General features: G+C 41.9%; 1 protein-coding gene across 1 annotated transcript; it reads left to right on the top strand.

Moving 5' to 3' along the window:
- The first annotated feature begins 633 nt into the window (after positions 1-633).
- LOC125746952 (CTTNBP2 N-terminal-like protein) lies at positions 634-23,964 on the top strand. The gene is made up of 5 exons (XM_049021550.1): positions 634-704; positions 9,887-9,994; positions 19,240-19,482; positions 19,770-19,877; positions 20,654-23,964. Exons 1-5 carry the CDS (start codon positions 666-668, stop codon positions 21,851-21,853), a joined length of 1,698 nt encoding a protein of 565 aa, XP_048877507.1. The 5' UTR covers positions 634-665; the 3' UTR covers positions 21,854-23,964.
- The last annotated feature ends 1,106 nt before the right edge of the window (positions 23,965-25,070 follow it).

Here is a 25,070-nt window from a genome sequence, read left to right as displayed (position 1 = left end):
AAATATTGCTTTATAATGTTTAGCGGCGTCAGAATGTGGCTTGTCGTGGTTTTCGCCACTAGATGGCGAGTTGACCCCAATTACCAAATACTTATGCTACGTAAGACCATTGCTTGTATTCAATATCCAAAGAGAGGCATATGTGTCACTTTTATAGGAAGCAGATCTAGAACTGTATTTGTCGACATTATTTGAGTTGCCATTTGCGAATATTCCAATTTGTTTATCTGAAAAAAGAGAGTATATTCAGTCTTTTTAAATTTCACACCAAAGTCTGTTAAACGTGGTCAAAATCCATCACCCGTCGTTTCAGTAAGTCACATCGTCCAACGATGCACTGCAATGTCTTATAAAATGATTTGCAACACACAATGTGCTGACCTAACATGGGGGTAATGGTTAAAATAGCCATGTGGAGGCTGAAGGAAATGACTCAAGCAGTGCTTGTCAGAAGTAAAGGGGGAAAAAATCCAAACAAAGACTTTCCTAGACTCGGGTCCAGAACCCCCCGTTGCTCCCGCCCACTGCCTTCCCGAGGAAATTATCATTGGATAGTAGATCGGTCTGTCGCCTGTTCATTGGCTGAACGCTTTGTCACTTGATGATCTGCACAGTCCGCTGGGATTTCTGCGGCAACTAGATTCGATTAGTTGCAGTTTTTATGGATGCGGGCAGTTAAGGACTCGGGACCGGGACACATGAATGTACGTTCAGTTTCTATGTAGTATTTTTATTGCTTTGAATATGTGGTTACTGAGCTGCATTCGTTTTAAGATACTTTGGGCTAGTTATAGTGGGTTTCTGAACAAAGTAGCAAAGAAAAAAGTAAAATGTTTGGATATAGCATCAGTGTGTTCTTTGTAAACCTATATTTCGCTACGTGTATTTCTTTGCGTCGGAATAGTTATTGATGCCTCTTTAAACATAACTAAGAGCTTTCCATGTAAATATCTTTGACACGAATTATCAGTGAATATCGTAGTTATTAAGAAGTCTTACAGTAACTATGAATATGAATGATTATTTAAATCATGGAGACTGCCAATGTCTTCCCTGCTAGATTTGTCAGGTTTGCAATACTTAAATACCAAAAAAGCGATTAAAATAGTGCTGTATTGGAACGTGTTACAGAAACCATAAGACTTTACAGTGACTGTATAATGCCCTTCTTTAAACTCTGACAACTGATGTAGTCTGGGTTTTTTCCAGTAGTGATTACATAATGTTTCCCTTCATTGGCTTGTAAAAACCATAAACGGTAAGTTTGCCTGAACTGAAAAAAGCAATTCACCCCGACTTTATGCAGTGCGACCTCCTGAAGGGATGCAGATATAGACGTGTGCTTTAAATGCAGAGCATACATTCCTGTAAGTCAATGTAAATGCACAACGCGGTTGGTAAAGCGTATTTAAATCCTTTATCTTTTTTTTTTTTACTGGTTTTTCGACATGCTTTCTGAAAAGTCACTTTTGTTTATCAGGGTATACATGCAGCTCTCTTTTTTTTTTTTTTTTACCGTACGGTGCCTTGACACAAGCCAACGTTACTCTAATAGGTACTCATAGAAAATTATATGCTCAAAAATTGTAAAATATGCCTACTTGCAGCTGATGACCTGCAGCCACCGACTGGTTGTATTCACTTTTCAGACATCTGCATTTGGGGACGGAGTGAACAGTTTTATCTCACAGAACAGATGGACAGGCATTCTTGGCTCTGTAAAGGAAGTAATTTAATTTCCATCAGTTCCAAAACTTGACAGATCCCTCATTGCACTCCTCGCGTATCAGTTATTTTTCTCGGTGCTGTTACATCGGCCGATGTATTTCCAGAACCGTTTGTTGCTGTAGAAAAACTTTGTTTTTGCATCTGTTCCAGTTTTACTGAAATCCCGTACACTGGTAATGGGCAGTGTATGGATGGATAATTACTGAACAAAGTTTAGTGTCATATAGAGTGTTGTCTGTCTCCATTTAAAAGGCTGTATGCCGTGAAATCTCTTCCCAGGGCTGGGAAATCATATTTGAGGAGGTGCACCAAAATTTATGATGCACTTCTTCGTGTATATTAGCTCGTTGGCTGACCCATTTTCAAAAAAAAAAAAATGTTGTCGATTTAGGTAGTTTTGGAAATTTAACGAAAGCTTGTCATTGGATTACATAAAGAGTGAAGGAGTTTTGGTTCCCCATATTGTAGAATAAGTTGAGGAAGCCTGATTTAAATCATTGGAAATCTCGTGTCAAAAACAATAAGAAATGGACTGAGTGAATTCTGCAAACTTGTTCTTCGGTTGTATCATTTTACCAGTCCATGTTAACATGGAGATCCATCCATCCATCCATTTCCTATACCCACTTGTCTCGTGCAGGGTCATGGGGGTCTGGAGAACATTCCAGAAGGACAGGACACCAAATAGAGCTGATATCTCCTTTTAAATGCATTTTCATAATATAAGAGATTTATCCTTCAAAGGAATTTGAATATTAATTACAATTATGCTAGAGATCACGCAGTAGCCTAAGCCAGTTGTGTCTAACAACCATGAAAAGTGAAGCCTTCAATGTTAGCCTACTATTGTCATAAGTGAAGAAAATTTCAAAGGGACATATACACACATTTATATACACATTGTATACACATTTTTATTCATTTAGTACCCGCAGGACAGAATTGGCAACGGCAACAACAAAAACGTCTAAATTATGGTGTAAAATTATCAAATGAATGACATAAGACAGCTGACACAGGTTTTCGCCATAAAATAGTTTATGACGACGAACAACATCCTGCCATCAAATACTTCCTTTGGTCTGGGCTGCGTCTAACTATGCTTGGGCAGCTCCATGTGCTTTTCAGGTGTCTGGATGTTGCTATATTGTTGCATTATTCTTCTGATTCATACTTAATTTGACTTGTTGTCTTGCTACCTACTTTCAGCCATTTTGCGTAGCTGAACTCGTTTACGGAAGTCCACTCTTAGTGCCACTCACATGTGAAAAAGGGCTGGGTAGCCTAACTAAGGATTCTGTGGTGAGTGGGAGAGTTTCCTGCTCATTCATAGTCCATATTAGTTTTGCCTGGATAAAGTCCTGATCAAAATCAGTTTTGACATGTTAGCTCGCTCCAATGAACCCTTCCATGCATCTCAGCTCAGCGCTAATTTTTATTCTCCCAAACTCGCAGTGTGTGCCAGCCGCAAAGCTTTATAAAATGAGGGCCTACATGATAAACAAGCAGTAGTAAACTTGACAAACTTACCACACACATACTTCCCCCATTGCATGGAGCTCTTCAATTTTGAAGACTTGAAACCACGAAAACAATTAAGATAACACAGAAGCACTGTTTAAAATGTTTGTGTGTGCCTTTTACTGCTTTTGTTCTCTTAATGGTTTTTCTTCATTTGTTTGTGTTTTCTTAATGTGTCACACTTACTGTAGGTGACAGTGCTGAACGAGCTGTTTTGAATGTCCCTCTTCCATTGCTCTTGTTGCCAATATGGTCACTGGAGCCCCTTTCAGCCAGCTCTGTTTTTGCGTTGTTACTAATCATGTTTTTTTGCTGTCATGTGACTTTATTTTTATCATGATATGTAAAAAGAAACACCAGCAAACTGACCACCAGTGTAACAAAATCAACCATCAAATTAGGACGTGTAGCGGAGGCCAGTTCTGATTCTTTCTGTTCTTGTCTTTCCCATAATTATCGGTAACTATTGTTTTCCAAGAGAGGGAAACCATCTCAAACCCATCTCTTAAATGGTATGTTAAGGTTTCCCAGTCCGCCAAATGTCCAAAAGAGTTTCATGTCCACATCAGTTAAAAAGGAAAAAATGGCTCTGGAACTGCAGCTAAATGTGTGAATATCATGCTGTTTTTATCTCCAGAGGTGAAATTGGAGTCTACTGGATAGTGACTGTATATCACAGGACAGCAATGATCGCTGCTTTATGTATGGGATACAGAAAGGGAAGTTGATCAGTGTTGATATTTTTCCTCCCAAGATTTAATCATTTTGGTCTAACCAAGAATGGTTCTTGAGGCCTCAGTTTGGGCATTTCGTCACCAGCATATTGTGAAATTGCCATGGGAAACATGAAAGTGATGAATGTGATTGGTACAAAGTGGTCAGTTAATGAAATGATGCTTTATTTGCCATACAGATACAGTAGAATGCTTCTTTTTGCATGAGACATTAACACACATGTATGCAGTTGAGAGTGAAGCTTGGGGTCTGAGTGCATGGAGGCAATTTATCCAGCAACCCTGGAGCATTTTGCGAAATTAAGAGCCTTGCTTAAGGGGGCAAGGGATATATGACTATTATGCCAAGGACGGGAAACAAACTGGTCACTCTCCGATGACAGGCACATAGGCCTAATGCACTGAGCGACATGCCACCCACTTGGGATAGATAGACTTCTATTTTGAAGTCTTTCACTTTGATTGCAGTTTCAGATGACTTCAGGGACACGTTTTGTTAAAATAGTTCCTTAGTTTTGCACAGTGGTTTCGTGCTGTGCCATTTTGATCACTTGTGGTCTGGGTCAGTCCGTACCAAATCAACCAATGTCCAGAAAAGTTCCATGGGCATCATTCCTGATTTTGATGAAAACTTGATATTTTGATCCTTCATATTTGACCCTGGGAGTTTATATTGAAGGAGTTCAGTTGAAGCTTATTTTCAGCATGTATAGTTCAGATATGCTTCTTTCAACTGTATAAGTTTCACTCCCATCACTAACTATCTACACAGTCAACCACGCCCCCGAAGTAGGGGGTCCTGTGGGGGATTTCTCACCTGTGACCATTTTCAGATGGCAATATATCAAAGAATAAATGGTTATTTAAAATGAATTTGCATCTGCTTACAGTATCTTCCTCAAATAACAAAAATATAGAAGAATATTGGATGTAGGTGTGATGGTGACCCCACAGCTTGGGATCAAAATCCGAAAAAAGTGAGAAAAAACTGATTTTTGCAGGTCCATAACTTTGAAGTGCTTCCCCTGCACTAATTTTAATGCCAGATTCTGAAATAGCAGGGAAAAGTATACCAGGAGAGCAATTTTCAGCTCTCTAGCATGGTTAGAAGTGAAGATATGGTCTCCTGAAAACCCTTACAAATTATATGCGCGATTCGCGAGTGCAAAAAAGGGGCGTGGCACCCAAATTTGAAAGGGCCATAACTTTGGACTGCATCAGAATTTTTCAATAAAACTTGGGGAATTTTCAGTGTTCTCTATATGGATCAAAATACCAAGTTTTCATCAAAATCAGGAATGATGCCCATGGAGCCCCTGGTTGATTTGGCATGGACTGACCCGTCTGTGTCCTCAATCGTGACGCCAGCTTTGGCAACTTTGGTAAATCTGATAGTCCACAGTCCTTTTGCTGGCTTGGTATCTGTCGACCAGCAAGGAACTGTAATGTTTAGGCTACTGAGGACTGCAGCAGCTTGGTGTAAATAAGTTATTTGTAAACTCTGAGGTGCCAAAGCTCATAAAGTCCACGATGAAACCATACACACAAATCTGTAAGAACTATAATGCAGTAATAATTACTTAAACATGTAACAATGCAGTACTTTCTATCGACACCTGTTAGTTAAATCACACTTTTCACCTGCGTTGCACTTTTCTTGCTCCTTTTTGTGGTCCTTCTCATTAGCATTAGCATCCAGAAACGCTGCTCCTCTCCTTCCTGTCTCTGCTCATTTTCATTAGCATTAGAATCCAGAAACACTGCTCCTCTCCTCCCTGTCTCTGCTCATTAGCATTAGCATCCAGAAACGCTGCTCCTCTCCTCCCTGTCTCTGCTCATTTTCATTAGCATTAGAATCCAGAAACGCTGCTCCTCTCCTCCCTGTCTCTGCTCATTAGCATTAGCATCCAGAAACGCTGCTCCTCTCCTCCCTGTCTCTGCTCATTTTCATTAGCATTAGCATCCAGAAACACTGCTCCTCTCCTCCCTGTCTCTGCTCATTAGCATTAGCATCCAGAAACGCTGCTCTTCTCCTCCCTGTCTCTGCTCATTTTCATTAGCATTAGAATCCAGAAACGCTGCTCCTCTCCTCCCTGTCTCTGCTCATTAGCATTAGCATCCAGAAACGCTGCTCCTCTCCTCCCTGTCTCTGCTCATTTTCATTAGCATTAGCATCCAGAAACACTGCTCTTCTCCTCGCTGTCTCTGCTTGTTCTTCCATCAAGTTTTCTGGTTTGGGTTCCAATGGTTTTGCTGCTTTGCAAAACGCTATCTTTTAATTATTAACCTGTCGTGTATCCTCATGTAGTTGGTAAAAAGTGTGCTATGTGGATTTTCCCTTTCAAATCAAAAATATGATAAAATATACAAATTTAGCTGGATGTATGTAAAAAAAATATATAACAAAAATGGTCTTGTAAATATACAGTTTGCATTTATTCCAAAGTATAACTCGAATTATTTTCAAGTTTAATTATATTGAGGGTAGCATTTGAGGAGGCAGATCAGACTGCTCTGCGCTAGAGGTCATGGAGCTGAGCTTTGGCACAACTTAAGCTCTGGATAAATGTAGATCACTTATGTTTTTAAACTTAATTTCTGAATTACTCCTGATACAATTGGAACACATGCATTCAAATCATCAACAGCAGAAATAAAAATAGTGTTTTGTGTGAGATTCACAGGCTAAATGACAGCGAGGTGTTAGGGATACATTGGCACAAATAAACATGGCTAAAGAGATTGCTACCAGTGACTTCTTCTGGACGGAAGTTGAAACAGAGGAGCGTGGGAATGTTTGGGTTTCCCATGCTAACACTTGACCTGCTTAGCAGTTTGCTCATGTGCATTTGTACATTCATAATTTGTTTTGCGACGGGTGGAATTTAAAGGAGACCAGAGTGGTTTCACTGCAAGTCAACAAGTAGGTACCAAGACTGTATTTTGTCAACGTCGTGCCTGTAGAGAGCCACAGACTCGTTTGCGCCCTTGATGTTTATGAGGTTGTGAAGCCAGCGAGGTAAAAAAAAAAAAGAAAGAAGTTATAATAATAATCCCAGTTACCGCAGGGAAAGGAATGAGTAGGACTTTGATTTGTGGGAGCGGGCAGGCTTCATCCTCATTTAGTGTCCCTCTTGTGGGACCCTGACAGCCACACGAGCTGGAGCACCAGAGCAGTGGGACGCAGAGTAGAGGAACTTCATGCAAGGCCGATTACAGGCTGCAGAAGGAAGCTTTGGTTTGATTTGCGTTATTTTGTTTTGGGTATTTTTCCCTTGCTGCTGATGTGGAGCAGCACTTGCTGCACTTGGCAGTGTTTTCATTTTTTTTGGTTCTGGCAGTGATATGGTTGCAAAGAAGAAGACATCTTCAGTTCAGCTCTCGTCTTTCCACAGCCAATCACATTTATAAACACATTTTGTAAAAAATTAATAAAAAAAGGACGTTAAAGCTCCCTGCTTGTATGAGTCCAAAATGTTATTTTAGATGTGTAAGAGCCAACTGCTTACATTCATTCAGTCATCTACCTTCCTAAAGGGTATAAACTGTCTGCTGAAAGAGCCTCCTCAAGGCAGCTGAAGAGTTTCTGTCGATACGGAACGTGTCTACAGACCAATCAGCAGAAATGTCTCCTGGGATGCCACTGATCCCACCACCCATGTCTGAAGCTCCATAGATGCCATTTTACCTTTTGATGTAACAGTGCAGAAAACTTTGTCAGCCACACAGCTGACATGGAGGCCAGCTAGAGTAAAACTGCACTGACTGACTAGCTGAACTGGAAAGTGATTTAATCCTACCACCACAATCTGGAAATCATACACCCTACTGCTTTAGTGCAACTGAAGGCTTGTGTTCGTGGTATACTGCTGTAACTTCTCCTTTATTTATACTGTATGTGTGTATATATGTTTTTTAAATCGGCTCTTGTCTGATAATCTTGCGGCATTCTTCAGGTACGGTATGCCTCTGAGGTGAGTGGACGAAACAGCAACTCAGTGTGCAGAAGTCAGGGCATGAAGAGGTGGGATGACTCAGTGCTGTGTTCCGTGCAGCTAGCGCACAGACCGCAGAGAACGTCGTCGCTGCACACACCCTTCCGCGTTTCTTTTTGCTGGGTTTCTGGGATTCCATCTGGCTTGGAAAGATGGTGGCTTGGCTCTTCTGCATCTACTGGGGGTGGTGTGCATCTATGTATGTATCTCATTCATTATGCTAACTCTGTTATCATGAGGGACAGTCCTGCATTCAGTGTGCCAGCACTGACTTTTCATACTCTTATTGTCCGTTGGACATATTATTTAACACAGTATATTAGTAGTAGCATTAGCATTTACGTACTGAAATATTAGGGCTTTACTTACCATGAGGGTCTGAGAAAGGTCTATGTACATATATACAGTCAGATAGAGGAAACTCCTTTATCAGATCCAGGTGATGTTAGGAGCTCATTCCACCCAATGTGCAAAAAGCAGAATCTAGAGGGGGATTTTGGGTGACAAGGACTGTTCAGAATCCAGCTTCTGGTGTTAGTGGTTTGGCAGGAGTGACTGGTCCTGAGCTGAAGCTGGTTGCTCAGTTGGTCAGGACCAGGTCTGGAGATTGATTCTGGCTGTGGCCCCGAGGTGCTGGAAGGAAGCCGCATGCATTTATCTTGGGATGTTGACCAGATTAGCAGCTGTGTTTTGAATCATGCAGCGGGGTCATCTCTTAGCATATGCAGAGAGACTTGTCAGAGTTTTCCAGGAGTCTACAGGAGTGCTTGGGCCTTGGGACGAGAAGAGATTATACACGGGATGATGAGGCGTTGACAGTGACAGCATGGCTTTTTTTTTAATGAGTAGCACAATACGGACAGTGAAACTTTTCCTGAATGGCTGTTTACTCCTTTACTCATTGAAGGCTTGTTTCTGTTGGATATTGGGAATTTTACAGACTTACTCAAACACCCCTCTTCTGACTGGCTTATTTGAGCAATGACTGCACAGCAGTGTCCCTGTTATTAATTTCTCTGTTTTAAAACGGCAGGGCTCCGTGTAAAAATAAACAGCTGGAGGCTGCCCGGGTCAAAGTGCAGCTGCTTCTTTGAAGACCGGCTGTGGAAAGCAGGCACGCGAGAACCCGCAGCACATTTCGCATTTCCAGCCAGCCACCTCTGAACAAAACGTCTCTTTACAAACCACACAGGCCTTCAACGGCCACTGAGAAGGACAACAGGCTCTCTCATTTGCACCACGGCTTTTGAAATATGCCTTTTAAAATATTCAAACAGCTTTCCGGTCGTCTCAAAGAAGCACTTCTAATAAAGTCCAACCATCATTATATAATCCAGAAGAGGTTTTGAAATTGGTGCAGTTAGATCTTTCCCCAGATAGCACAGTATCAATATTATTTAGGTATGCTAATTATAATACTTATGTTTCTGTGTTGCTATATTTTGTTTTAGTGTTGATCTACAATATAGTATAGAATAGTGTGTTGTTAAAAGCCTGTGGACCTCTGCTTCGAACTGTGCAGATACAGAATTATGAAGCTGGTTTTCCACGTTCAGTTTTGCATTTGTCACAGTGTTGATTGTTGTGAATATTTCATCCATAAGCTCCAGCAAAGAAAGCTATATGCAAATAAGTCCCCCAACCCGCAAGTACTGTATATGAGAAATCGTCAGGGAGGGAGTAGTTCCATTGTCCACCTCAGGAGGATGAGTCAGGTGACTGGCATTGTTCTCCATGACACTTTACACCTGTTTCTTACTCCTGTTATGTTCAATTTGCATTTTCATGCACGTAGCGCAGTCTATGCTCTAGTAATTTAGATGGTTATAAATTCTTGCATTTACAATAGGACTTGCAGAGCTCCTATGGAAATGAGATGTCTCACTCTGTGACATGGTTAAATCACAGGCACACGGGATGAACGTGGAGCAGCTGAGCAGGCCAGAGCTGCTGATGCTCCTGAGCATGCTGGAAGGGGAGCTGGAGGCACGGGACCAGGTGATCGAGGTGCTCAAGGTAGGTGACCCTGAAAGCGGCTCGGAACCTGTCGCCAGGGGGTCAGTTGGGTCCTAAAGCAGTCTAGTTGAGTTAATGTACTTAAATTGCTTGCTTATATTCCATGTTAGTGTGCGCCATTTATTAGGATATTTTCATTTAATGTCTTCATTTTGAAAATGATTGTTTTTCAGTATGCTTAATGATGCTTAGTGGCATAGGCTATTTTATCCTCAGTGCATCATGAACTTTCTGACCCTGGCGTAGAAAACATTACATGCAAAGACGAGAATGATCTTGATGTTGTTTGTCGACAATGAAAAGTGTTGGTTGCTACTGATTTGAATGCCTTTTGCTGGCATTCTTAATAAGCCACATTAACATATCTGGGGAATTTCAGACCTGCAGTGACCCAGAAGGCACCGCAGAAAGGGGGTATGCTGATGGCTTGTGAGAAGTTAATCCAATAGAAGTTGAATCGAGCAGGACCAGTTCAGAGTGTAACCCCCATCTGGACTGGCCTCCGAAGAACACAAAGACTTAAGACTTCAGATAATTGACTCAAGCTGGGTCAGACTAATTTTAGTTCTGGCTAAGCCAGGTTTTCATTAATACGTACAAAAATAAACCAAACTCTACTGGCTTATTTACCGAGAAAGATGTAATGGCAGAATAATGATAATTTTAACGGCAGTTAACTTAGAATCTAACTAATAGAACTTTGAACTTTTATCATTAAGTTTTACTATTTTGTTTTATTTAAACTGGTTCTCCCGGGTGTTAAAAATTTGCAGTGCTTTGTTTCTCAGCTTGGGTCTGCAGTGTGGTCTAGAGTTTACCGAAGCTGCATTCAGCAATGAGGTTTGCATTGTGGATAATGTGTGGCATGTCAGCCCTGGAAGTTGACCAGTAAGGGAATGGAATGTTGTCTAAGAGGGAGAGGCCCACTGAGAATCGGTGACTGGATAACATCAGATGCTACGTTAGCTCTTCTGTGTTGGATTAAATCACAGTAAATTTGGTTCCCTAACACATGCCTTTATCCAAAGTGACTGCTACAACCTTAGAGTTTTACAGCTGGGGATTATTTTCAATGAAGTGTTTTCCATTCATTATTAAAAGCTTTTCAACCTTGAGCACAGGCCCAGTACTGGGACTGTAGCTTTTTGTTTAACTTCATTTTATATACTGTTCTTTCACAAGCAATTGCTTGAAGTTGTTGTATTTGTTCGGCAACAGTATTCCAGTTTAATTTAAATAAGAATCTGAAAGCTGAACGGAGTCCCCCAACAGGATTTCCATAGCAGGATTTCATTTTCATTTTCAAAATATTCAGTCAAGGATACTAGAGTTCAAGAAATGTTCAGGGGAACAAAGGTTTTGATTATGTGGAACCACCATTTTGGTCTCAATGCACCTGCTTTGAACATAGAAATCTAGCCCCGAGAAGTTTCAGGAAGTGGACTCTCACAGTCCTGGTGACATACAAAATACAGCTGGTCATACCATCAGCAGTCGCTGTGACTGATGAGTAACAACCAAATGCCTGCATGCTTCGCGTCATCTCCTAACCTTGTAGCTATAAAGCAGCCTACCGCTGTAAACTGAGCCTCTGTAAGTTCATCCTTCCACTTCAAAGCCTAGGAATCTGAATGATGGAGACGTAATAAAATAACATGGAGCTGCCAACAAGTCTGGCCTTGTTATTGGTCTTTCATAGGCACTCAGATAATGTCCCCATTCACTCAGGCCATGCTTCGTTTTTTTCTCTCTTTGCTTCACTTCATTGGCTTCACTGAGCAAGCATTTCATTGAGCTATGAATACATGACGTACTTTATCACTGTTGCTGCTGATTTCCTACCAACAGGCCATTGAAAGGCAGAGGAAGAGGAGTGGCCTGCCTTCCTTGGTGCATACGAAAGCTGCACTTTCATCATACTAGAAGTACTACTAGTAAAAGTTAGAAGAATCCACTTACTATTGTTTCTCTCCTCTCCTCGCTCCAGGTCTTAACAATGACTGTTGGGACAGTAGGAAGTCTTGGCAGTCTGTGATTATACCTGGGGGGTTATGCCACTGGGTCAGTTTTGTATTAATGACTCATTTAATTGGATTATGGATGCGACCAAATCATTAATCTTTCAATGAATTGGAGCCATTTTGGTCGCATGGCAGAGCCCATAGTGAACGCTGCGGATGACTGCCCCTCTTTGTGTACGCCAGCAATGGCCTGTGTGTTTGAGTTTCCAGGTGTGCAGCTTCACCTGAAGATGGGGAGTGCATCTTTACGGGCAGGATGCTGCCCCCCCACACGTGTTAAGAGCCTCTGCATGGCACGGCCTGGCCTTTGTTGCTGTTCTGGGCCACTTCCCCTAGAGCTCAGCATTTCTGGCTGCCGATTGTTTATTGTAAAAAGGAAGTGGGCAGAGAGGTCGTCACAGTTGGTGGCAAATGCCGACTGTGGTGTCTCTCTTAAGGGAACGCCAAGTTCAATTGCCCCCCGTTCTTAAGAGAGCTTGGGGACCGTTTGAAATCCATTCTTCCGGCTCACGTGAGCCCATGTCCCCTAGATGAACTGGAGAGAAATCACCCGTGACCTCGAGGTGGTGCATTTGTCAAAAGGGATGGCTATGGAAAATCCCCCTACAAGGGGACATGAAAGTGGACCACATGGAGCCCCATGGAGAGAGACAAAGTGAAACGAAAACTGGGTATGTAGGGATGAGAAAGAGCGTACAGGGATCCTCAGGTTTTGTTTTCTGCACATACCAGCAGAACTAGACCGATGATAGGGATCAGCATGCTGTTTCTGAGATTGCAGCAGGCGTCTGTCTACGGGACGGTGAGTCGAGACCGGCAGTTTGCAGCAGGGCAAAGGCCCCAGTAAAGGAGACGACATGACTCCACACCCTGCTCATGGACGTTCTCGTCCTCAGGGCAATGTTCTCTGTCCGTGGTGTGAAGTCCCCTTTTGCGCATGGGGGGTTGGCCTCTATAGGCACAGTGTCTCACTTCCCCCTCCACTGCCTTTGTATTGTCTGTTGCTGCTTGTATCTAGGGACATGATGGTGAGCTGTTCTCTTTCCAGGGTTTTGCTTGAAATGATGCGATGCAGAAGGCGTACAGTTACTCGGAAATGGCTGTACACACACACACATTTGTAATAATGTCTTTGTGGGGACTCTCTATCCATTTCTATGGAGAAAACTAATCCCAACACGACAACCCACTGCCCCTACTGCCCAGCCCTAACCTTAACCATAAGCAATTAAACAAGATATGAGACTTTTTTGGTTTTTGGTTGTATTCACAGATCTTTGTGGGGACCGGAAAAATGATCGCAACAACATCAAAATTACATTGTGGGGAACATCTTTGTTAGCCTGATACAGATCATGCACGTTATATGGAAAACATTTATTGACTTTGGAAAGCCCAAGCAGGTGTATAGATTGCTTGTTGGGAAACTTAAGATGGACTAGTATTAATACAATTAAAATCATTTTGAGTGAGCAATTTATACATTTTTATTGACCTCAAATTACTCAGCCCCCACTTTGGGACTTATTTTAAGTAATTGCAGGTTGGCTGTGTTAAGATCATTTTCACAAAACCCTTTTTCAGTGTAAATGCTAATATTTTATCGTTTAAAATGATAGTACTGGCTTTTCTGCATATTTCTGTGGGAATTTTGGCTTCATTTTTGAAAACCAATATTAAAAAACTTTCCAAAATAACATGGAACAGAAAGAAAAAGTTGGCTTTTATATTTTTTTTAGACACTAATGTCCACTTGTCCAAAATGAAGTGTATTCACAGCACTGCAGCTACAGCTTGATACATTACACTTTTATACACTTTCCTGAAGTGATAGAGAGCCCTTCCTAGTCAGACAGTAGAGCTGGTAAGCTTTCCATCAGGGATTCACTGCTGCCATTTGTCTCAGTCCAAATACAAACACCAATGCTTGCTTTCTGGTATTCATCGACACCGATACCAATTAGCACTGTGCGATGTCTAACAAATTATACTTAAAAGTAAAGGGGTAAACTGTAATGTTGAATGTAATGTTCGATTAACATGTCTAAAGCCACCAGGGCCCTGCTTTGACTAGTGTGACTTTCTGATTAAAAAATTTCAGTGACTTTTGGCTTCTATTAACAGTAGTATTTCCTCTCAGCTAAAATTGGAATATCTTGCAGAGACATTGGGACCCACGTGGGTGGCGTGCGAGTGACCAAAGCCACAAGCTGGGGGGAGGGAAGTAGGAGCGCTAGAAAGGAGGAAGTTCTGTAACAGCTGAATGCCAAACTGAGATGGATGACTGAAGTCCATGACCACCCAGGGGAACCTCACTCAGCACGCTAATTAATGCCTGTACCTGCTCACTGCCTCGGTGCTGTTATTTTATGGAGATTAAGACACAGATTACTTCCATTGTCGCAATTGTTAGCAACTATTCATGCATCTTGATCACAACTGTTCATGTATAATACATGACCTATTTAAAGACTTTTTTTTTTTTAAAAAAAGACTTCATTTATTACATGAATAAAAGTCAACAAAAGTGAGATTTATTAAATGAAAACATAATGCGTGTTCTTATCTTTGTTACTTTGTTAGATGAATGTCACATTCAGTGTGCAGATTCTGAATTGAATTCTAGCTGGGTAATTAAGCACACAAACAATCTAGATTTCACTGCAACACGTTGACAGTATTTAAATATTGAACATATATATTCACTGATCATGTCTCCTGGTCTTTCTTTGAGGGGGAATGGATACATATAATATATATCTGGATACAGACATAGGTGCAAAAATATTCATTTGTGTTACCAGTAGCTATCTGCTGCTAATAATATAGGCTGAGAAATAATCATAAAGTCATCTTTGAGCCGTTGAGAGAGATCACTAAGTTTCTCTTTAACGAAAACTATAGACATGGGCTCAATGCCCTAAAACATTCTGACACTGCATTACCACCAACAACCAGAAGGGGTGCTGAAGCACCCCTGCTACAAGCACTGCTGGTTACAGGGATGGTATGGTAACTACTACTGATAGCACCGTCACCTCACACTTCCAGGGTTGGGAGTTTGTATCATACCTCTGCTGAAGAGTTTTAATGATTTCCCCATATTGATTAGATTTCCGGGTGCTCTGGTTTACACTCAGAGTTAATCGGCATGTCCGAACTGGATGTAGTGTCTCTGTATATAGACCCTGCGATGGACTGACATTCTGTCCAGAGTGGACCACTGACTTGTGGTATGTGCTGCTTGCAATAGGATGTAGGGCCTACATGACCCTGTCCAGGAAAAGCAGTTAGAAGATGGATTTGGATACCCGTTAAAACTCAGTTTCAATTTCAGTTAAAACTCTGCATTTAGTTAACGTTGAGTGAGAACCATCTGGACGTCTGGCATAAGCAGGGTGTTACCTCTGCTTTGTGTGTGTTTGCTGTCCCTCAGTGTCTGATTCAGCTTCAGATGCTCAGAACATGTTTCCCAGTGGCCAACCAAAACATGCTCAAACATCTGCTACTCTCTTTATGCTCCCCACGAGGTTTGACTAATTGAGCTGTTAATACCCCTTTCGCTTCACAGACCACAGCCCCCCAACTCTGCCTGAACCAGGCTCAGAGCCAACCTGCGGCTTTCTGACAGAACTGCACCTTAATGGTCTTTTAACAGCTCAGCTGCATGGTCCCAGCTCCTTGTTGGGGAAGGTTCATGGGGCAGGATGTTATTTATTTAAAGTATAGCTGAAAAAATAGAAGGACGACTTATTTTACAATTGCCAGAGCCTCTAAGCTATTAAATGCATTGGTATAATTTTAATAAATGGCTTCACTGGAGCTTTGATGAAATACTCTAAAGATATGGCGTCCCAGAGTTTTTAAATATTTTCTCTATAAGGCAACATTCTGTCAGGTTTGTAAAATCTGGTGTATCACAGATTACTGATAGCATGCTGTTCATAAAATCATTAAACTTAAGGTGGAAGCAGAAAAAAAGAGAAGAAAAAAACTACTTGAATAGCAGCCAGCTCAGATTTATAATACACGTCAATATTTTTGGGGATAAAAGACCAGTGGAATGTAAACCCCTGATTTAGACTAACAGAAGAAGTGGAATTCTTTTTCAGTTGTTATCTGGGTATGGTTTCATTTTATATTTTACACTAAGACCATAGATCGTACTATAAAAAAAGCATGAGAAACATCAAGCAGACATGTAAACGTAGAGATTCTGTGGAATCAGGAGCTTCCATTTGATGTGTTATTATCAATATACTTTCCATAGCAAGACCCCAATGAGTAGGGTGACTTTGTGCTTTGCTCCTAACGATCACTCAGCTAATGGAAAGACCATATAGTCTTTTTAGATTGCCTCTTGATCTCAAGGCCATTGCTTTACAGTTCAGGACTTTTAAGCATTCCGAAGTGCAGTTAACTTTGCCAGAGCAGTATCCAGTTTATAACTAAACAGACCAGCCGGTGTTGTCAATACCGTGAAGTTGTTACTCAAACATTGTGGAGCCATATGCCTGCATTGTAAGTGCTTGGCCAATACTGTGGCTTTTCTCAGCCACAGCCAATAAAGGACTCCTGCCATGGAGTTTGCAAGAAGACCCCATGCTGCTCCTCCTACTCTTTCAATTTAATAAGTAACCCACCCATGACAGTGCAGTTGAATCCATACAGATTCAATACTCATAAAAATGCTGGAACAACCCCATCAAAGCTCTCTTTAAGGGCCATTTATGCTGAGGAGGTCTCAGGTTGACTAGACTTCCTGTCAGGATGGTAATCTCTGATTGGAAGACACATATTAATCATCCTATTCTCTGAGCAAAGAGGCCAAGACACAAAGTGTAACTAAAAATTTGATTCGTTTGTATTGACTGTTATAAAACAATGGAGTCAAGTTTTGGCACTGAGTGTCACATTCCTTGAGTTATGGCTTCCAGTGAAACTGTGAGGCTCTAAAATGAATGCCCTCTTAATTTTTGTTGGGTTGTTTTTGTCTTTTGTAGTGTTTGGGTTTATAGCAGTCTTGAGGCTTATCTTGGGGGGACACGGATGGTAGCTGTACTTGATAAAGCATGTAGATAACCCAATTTTAACCTTTAAGCTTCACCGCTTTCCTCTTGAAATTCAAGACATTAAATCTTGCAGTAAGGAATTTTTGCCTTTCCCTTAAAACATATTGGTTTGTGTCCAATTTTAGATTCCCAAAAACTTTTTCCCTGAAATACAGTGTTGAATATCCTCATCCTCGCAAGTCTGCTATAACTTAGCTCACTTAAACATACTTGATGTGATTTGTGATACGAATAAACACACCAGTGAGCTCTGCTTTCCCAAAGAAGTTGCCTGACAAGCAACTGCAAGAAATCACCCACACACTTGGGGGTTTTACCCCTCTGTGTTTCTTCCAGGGGAAGCCTCTTATCTCACAAGAATGCCCTTCTTCCCAGAATCCCCTGCAAATATGCAAAGAAGCATTCTCCAGTGTTACACTAAAGTGAGATCTTACCATTCAGTCCCTGCAGGCATTTGTTTAAGGTCAAACAAAGAATTCCCATACAAGCTTAGGAATTCCCAGCACACGAGAGGGAAAAGGAAACAGTTGACGGCTGCAACACCATCACAATTTTCAGTAGCCAGGAATTTCACTGTAGCCATTTAGCCAACAAAGAAATGGGGACATCAACACAACCATTGACTGAGGTTTTCAATGAAGCCCCAAAGAATCCTATTCTGTCAATGAAGAAGGTTAATGAGACAATATTGATTTCTGAGAGGTGTAGACATCTAGCAACAGGAAACCACATTCCGGCCCTCAATAAAGCAACATCTTCTTGGATGCTGCTAAGTAGTTTAATTGTGCTACAGTATCTGACAAAGGCTACTTTTTTATTTATGGGCCAGGAATGTTTTGTTTGGCTTGCCTCACGCACTTTGATTTTAAGTGAAAAGCCTCCTCCTAATTAAGTTACTTGGGTGTCATGGTATGGGAGAGAATGTGTAAGAGCGACGGCCTCTGGGAAAAAAAAATAAACTTGAGTAATTCTACAGGAATGTGACACTGCAGCTAAAACAGCCAGCCCCCGCCTTGCACTAAGTAGGTAGGTCTCTGAGCTCAAGTAGGACTTTTTAGTGCGTCAGTGACCTCTTACTTGCCCTCTACTGCAGCGCCTGATTAGATGTAACCAGCTTGTGTTGGGGGTAGAGCTAGGGAGTATGACCAAAAATTGATATCACGGTATTTTTCAAAGTTATATCGGTTTTACGGTATACAACGGTATTTTTTTAAAAAGTATGACTGGGCGTTTACCATATTTTACAGGATTTTACAGGACACATTTTTGTTTTACGATTTTTTGTTCCCACGTTAACTATATTATTTTGTTATTAGCCATTGCTCCTATCCGCTACCTTAATGATAACATACAGCTAACATGTTTGTTGGCTAACTGCTTATAGATAAACGGCTAATGTTAAGGTGCGCACTAACCAAGTTAACATTTTTGATAAGTGTTTAATAGGCCAGTGTTACTGGAGCGCGAGCTTTAAGATGCTTCGCCAAGTTTGATATGCTACTTGACTTCATCGCCACAAATGTGTAGCGCTGTTTGCATTGAGGTTTATCAACATCCTTAGCCTTTCCATGTTCATCTGCAAAATACTTCCAAACGGCACTTTTGTGTTTTTTTTTTTTTTTTTTTTAACTAAACCAGCTTGCAAAGTGCCTTCAACTGCAGCATATTCCATGTTCGGCCAACTCAGAATGTGTGTGTTAACCAGTGCGAATGCGTTCATTGACTATTGAGAGGAGAGGAGGGGCTGCGTGAGTGTGTGTGGGTGTGTGCGTGCACACGAATGAGGCAAAAACCGCACTGTTGGTATCAGTAAGGGTGACAATGAGTATCTAATCAGATACAAATTTTTTATATCGATTAGTATCTGAGAATCAATCTTTTTGACGAGCACAGTGTCTTGTTATTTTCAACTCCAGCATCAGCTATATCTTCCATTTCTGATCTTTCGTAGTACATTTTTAGTGGTGCAGCAGTGAAAAAATGGTCCCCCCTTAAACAGTTTCCGAATGTTGTGTAGGATATTTAAACCAGTATTGCGGTATAAGAAAAATTCATGTTATAACAATAATAAAAAACGGTTTTCGGTATGAACCGTTATACTGCCCAACGCTAGTTGGGGGTCTTGCCCTATAACCTTGCCCTGTCTGTCTAGGCCCAACGACGAGATGCCTTTGTGCAGGAACGCTACAGCTTGTACCGCTCGAATGACCCCTTCCTGGCCCTCCAGAGGGATTGCGAGGTGGTACCGGGGCCACTTCCAGAGGACAGGGCTCCACTTGGCCCAGCTCCTCAGCCCAGTCCCTTGACTGTGCTCCAGCTGGTGGTAACCCACTGCAAAAGGATGCAGCAGAAGATGCTGGCTCAGCTGGCAGCAGCAGAGCACCGGCACAGGAAGGTAACATCCAAACCTAACTAGACCCCTTAGGTATCTCATTTAAGAAGCTTTTATGACACTCATTTCAATGCTTATTGGGACCATCTACCTGAATAAATCTCCTGTGTGAGACAAAGGCTACAACGAAGAACATGAGGTGTCAGGTTACACTCTTGTAGAAGACCAAGAGTGTAATGCTATAATTGTTTCATTCTGATTTGGACCTTGTGTGTAGCCATGGTTGGTTTGATTGGTCTTTCCTCGCATGGCAATTTTTTTTCAATTCTGCCCCCTTGTGTGCATGATAGGTCATTGCTGATCTAGAGGAAGAAAAGCGTAGGCATGCCCAAGATACCGCGGAAGGGGATGATGTCACCTACATGCTTGAGAAGGACAGAGAGCGGCTCTTGCAGCAGGTATAATCATTAACGTTCATTAACGTGCAGTCTATCCCACAAGGAAGGTGCAAATCAACTATCCTTCAAATGCAGTTCAACTTGGGCAAGCGTTGTGGTTGTGTGAATTAAGGTTATTGTGTAAATTTAAGGTTGCAAATATGGCATAAATAACTTCTAGGAGCAGTCTCCCAGTAATGTTGTGGTCACATGATGCCCATATCAGTTCCATAAAAGAAATAATCTTGGTTTAAGGCCATTGTTCAAATTGCTAAACTTAATACTAGTGAATGCTTTGCCAATGAAGTCTGCCACCGGGTGCTAGGATGTGAAATCACAAGCCGGATGTGTGTGTGTGGGTGGGGGTGCTGACCGCCAAGGCCAAAACCCAGACTCCAGCAATTAGCTGCTTAAATGGAGTGGAAAGAAATTGTTAGGCAAGAGCGACTTGTACTGTGAAGCACTGTGTTTCACATGCTTGCTCCCTGATAAAATCCTAGCCCAAGCTTTCCGATAACCACACTCAGCACCAGGTCTTCTGAGGGCATAGCTGATGGCAGAGGAGAACTCAACTTAGTCAAACGACCAGCATATGCGTGTGTAAAATGCCTTTACGTGACTCTGATTATTTCTCTTTGCCTGAAAAAGAGGCACTTAATTTTCTTGGGAATGCCGTTTGTTATCATAATAGCTTAATGGGACTATGGTGAGCCATTAATTTTATTAATGATATCCATGTTAAGCTTTTATTTTGTATGTGCTGCTCATAATCCTTATGCATACGTACCCGTCTGCAGCTGGATTTCGAGAAAACCCAGTTACGCCGTCTGGAGAAGGAGCAGAGGAGACTCCTGGCCCAGGTAGAGGAGGAGCGAGTCCAGCACCGGCAAATCTCGGCCTCCCTCGTGAAAGAGTGCCAGAGGGCCAGTGCCCGGAGCGCGGAGCTGAGCCGAAAACTGGACGAGGAGCGAGTGCTGACCCAGGGTCTGCTGGTGGGGCTGGAGGAGGAACGAGAGCGAATGAGATTAGAGCTGGAGGCGGAACGCGAGCATCTGGGGGCGGAGAATAAGAGGCTGAGGGCGGAGCTGGGGGCGGAGTGCCAGCAGCTGAAGACACAGCTGAGGCAGGGGGAGGAACACAATCAGATGCTGCAGACTGAGCTGGAAAGACTGGAGCTAGGGAGGTCAGTGAGGGACAGAGACTCCGTCACGGTGGTTAGCATGACATCTGTCGCCAGCCAGACAGAGGTGGGTGACAATCAACCTCCTGAAGTATCTCTGCAACCCAAACTGAATGGACACCACCCTCAGGAGGCAGACTTCCTCACCGAGGAGTGCGGCCAGGAGAATGGCCACGATAACAGGGTCGCTTACTCTCCAACCTCCTTCCATCAGGGTTTGGACTCAAGCAGCGCTGCTACCTCTCCCTGCTCCTCACCACTCCTGGTCAAACGCCAGACCTCTCTCTGTGGTTCCCCTGGGTACCAGTCCTCATATCAGGCCAGCATCACCCAGCGCTTCCAGGCTGCCCGACACAAGTTCCAGGGTCCCCAGGAGCAGGAGTCCCAGGGGGGCAGCATGGCGCGCTCGCCCCGGGACCTCTCCCCCGTATCCACACCGACTGAACCCGGCTCTGTTAAGCAGATGGCCCGTCATACCGTCACCCAGGTGCTGTCACGCTTCACCTGCCAGCAGGGCAGCGCTAAACCCCCTGCCCCCTTCGGCACGGACTACCGCACCCTGGCTCAGGCGTCCCTAGTCACAGGCAAGTCCTCTAATGCCCAGTGCATGGGTGTCAAATCCCCGAAACTTCCCCGCACAGAACGGGGCAACCCACCCCCCATCCCCCCGAAGAAGCCTGGCCTAGCCCAGTCTCCAGCTTCACCCAGCCCCACTGCGCGGGCCAGCCACTTCCCTGAGCTCTCCATCATCTGTGGCTTCAGCAGCACCCAGGAAGACAACAAAGAGCGAGATCTTGTTATGTCCTCACCCAGCTAACCTACACTCTAGGCTTCTCACACCACCCTTGAGATACCTTTATTAAATAGAAAATTATACGCATATTTAATAGATTTTATCCTTATCATTGCAGTCCCAGGTATATTTCAGAGTAGGTTCTAATCAGTACCTGGAATTTATGCAGTAGTTCCAGATCAATCAGCTGCTGAAGGAAATAAAGAATAAAAGCCCTATTTGTTAGTTACTGTTAGCTTACGCTTGACAGACAGTAACACATTCACCAAGCTACTGCTCATATAATTATTTCAGCTCAAAGCCAGACAAGATGCATATATTCCTGCAGAATGGTATTCAAGAAAGCCATTACACAACGATTGATTGGATAAAAGTGCAAGCTTTCATTTCAGTGCAGCCAGAGGCAGAACTCAGTCTGAATAGTAGGGTAAGGAGAGGAGAGCTGAAGCTACTTAATGTAACGTGAGCCGATTTTAGTGGGCAGATGAGCTTAACTGCGCTAGTCTGCAGAATGGTGCCTGGTCCAGCTCAAACCAGAAGATCACTGGAAGAATCATCTGGTATGCCTTCATCTTTAGTCTAGGTACTGACTTCCTTGAGATAAGTAGCCTCAAGGGGAAGAACAGGTTAACGACATGCCATTGTTTAGGCTCCTATGTGTGGTGATAATTGAGGATCATTTTTGGTGAGCAGTCTGTCCCAGCTCATATGACAGGGTGTCAGAAAGGGGGAAGGTTGTATGATCAAGCCAACAGAACAAAGAAGGGAGTGTCCTCCATTGGTGTTGAGTCTTACTGTATCACCCATTCTAAGTGCAATTATTTTATCCATCTTTAAGTAATTTCCAAGGCGTAGGTGTATTATTATTAGGTGCCAGGGCAATGTATATTAAACAAAATTATATTCTGGAATATTCCATTTGCTTTAGCAGCTCCATATTAAGAATCTTAACAGTTAGGACCATGGCACTTTAATAAAAATGTATGTATGGATATTGAAATTTCTGTACAAAAGGTATTTACTAGGTAGTACACTGATTTTATAAAGCACAGTTGTTTGCATATACATTTTGTTTTATAATATATAGCAAATTTATATTCATACATAATATGTTATTTGATATGTAAATTAACAAAGCATGTGTGTCAATCACAGACCTTATATATTTTATTTTTTTCACTAAGGTCACCATAGACATTTTCATTTGGCAGCTACTGTATGATTTAACAGTTTTGACCTGTAAACCAGTTTGTCTTTGGTTTTTGAACCTCCCTTCAGGGAGCCCTGACTAGCTTTGCTTGCAGTGTGGAACCGCAGTGAACGGGGCCTCTGGCACTGAAGTGTAGAATAGCCAGGAGTCTGCAAGGAGAGGTTTCAGCACCACTGGGCTTATGTCATATGGTGCTCCTCATGTCCCTTGACAAACAACATGACCATTTGTCTTTACTATGTATTCAAAAGTATTTTTGCTTGCTAAGTTGCATTTCAAAATGTATTTATTTTCAAAGATTATTTACAATGGCTTAAATTGTGTTTATGAAAGGGACATATGATTGTGTTTTAGATATCTGAATTTATGTAGATGCATCATTAAACTACTTTAACATGTATACAGATATGTCTATTTAGATGCATTTTGTTGCATCCAAAGAACAGCACGTTATTTCAAGGGGCTATTGCAGTATTCTGCAGATATACATCCAGGGCTCCATCTCTTCATGTCCAAATCACTCCTTTGTCAGCTTTGCCTCCTTCAACATTACCCTTTTTTTGTTCCAAATTTTTGTGAATGATTCAGAAACGTGAACCTTTTTTTCCCAAAATTTAATAAACAATTCTAAGTGAACCGTTTAATAAAAGGCAAATGTTAAGCTACAAATCATGTTTTTCATCAGCTTTAATGTTAAATTTCATTAGTATCTCTAGCCAGGCCTTCGTTTCTCAAAGAGGATGAAATATTCTTACGTTACGCCTTCGTTACGTTTCGTTTTCTTTCCCGTGATGTTGTATTTTCACTTATTTCATACTGCTGCCAAAACTTCAGCTACTAGCTATAACCTGCAAGGCGTGGAACAAACAATTTAACCACACAATGTGTACAACACCTATATGACATTAAAATATCTTTCAGATTTTTTAGTTTATCTTGTATTGCTTTGAAGTGCTAACCCCCCCCTGCTCTGTACCTCACAAGGCCTGCCCTCCACTCTGATTCTGACTGAACCCCTGTATTGGACCCCTGTATACATCAAACACCTAAGCAGCACATGTGTTTAAGGTTCCAGGCTCTACTGAGTGGTTGCAGTTCATGGATGAAACGTGCTTTATGTTCCTCAGAAATACATTTATGCTACCAATATGTGTTTAATTCTAAAGCCTACAATCTATGGCCAAGAATGGAAATATCCCCTCCATTCACCATATTTGGTCTCTTTATATTAATGATTAGATTTAATTAAGTGAATAAACAAACGGATGAATGAATGAAAGTTTTGTGGTCAAGGAGGCTGATGGAAAAGAAAATCAAATGGCTTCAACTCCTGCATATGACCCAAACCCAAAAATAAACTTTAAAGAACCCAGAAATTTGAAAAAAGTAAATATGAAGCAGAAACATAAATCAGCCATAGACAGAACCCACATCAGCAGCTGATCTTACTCATCTCTAGCAGGATAACAACTCCACGGGGGGCTAGCTGTGGGTCCTGCAAGCACATGACTGGTGATTAATTGCCATAGCAACATGGAACAATTACATTCCATGTTCCTGATGTGGTTATTTCCATCTCACACATTTTATAAAATGCTTATTGCTTTCTCTTGATTTTATGAATGTTAACTAGGATGTAATTTGTATTTGCAGTGGTGTGTACCTTTGAAATATGCTTTAAATAATAGTAATATTATGTCATTCAGTGGACACAGCATCTCACCACTGTCCCTCAAGAAAGTCAGAAGCATATTCCATAATATGCGCAAACATTCTCTTGCCATGAAAGTGTTTTAAAATCATCATATTGTATAGAATGGAAAACACCTCTGAACTTTCAAATTGAGCTGCAAATTTCCTTCTTGCAGAATGTGTCCACTAGGTGGCACTGGTGGATAAAACTAGGATGCAAAAAGTAATTAGGAAATTTTTTCTTTCAGCAAAGGAAAGCTGTTAAATAAAATCAAGATGCACTACCATCAAAAGCTTTTATAGTCTGCATATTCAGTATAGAAATTATTTTATTCCAAA

The sequence above is a fragment of the Brienomyrus brachyistius genome, chromosome 8 (genome assembly GCF_023856365.1).
Source record: "Brienomyrus brachyistius isolate T26 chromosome 8, BBRACH_0.4, whole genome shotgun sequence".
Taxonomy (NCBI): domain Eukaryota; kingdom Metazoa; phylum Chordata; class Actinopteri; order Osteoglossiformes; family Mormyridae; genus Brienomyrus; species Brienomyrus brachyistius.
Note: the sequence above shows the minus strand (reverse complement) of the source record. Positions and strands in the feature narration are given on the sequence as shown.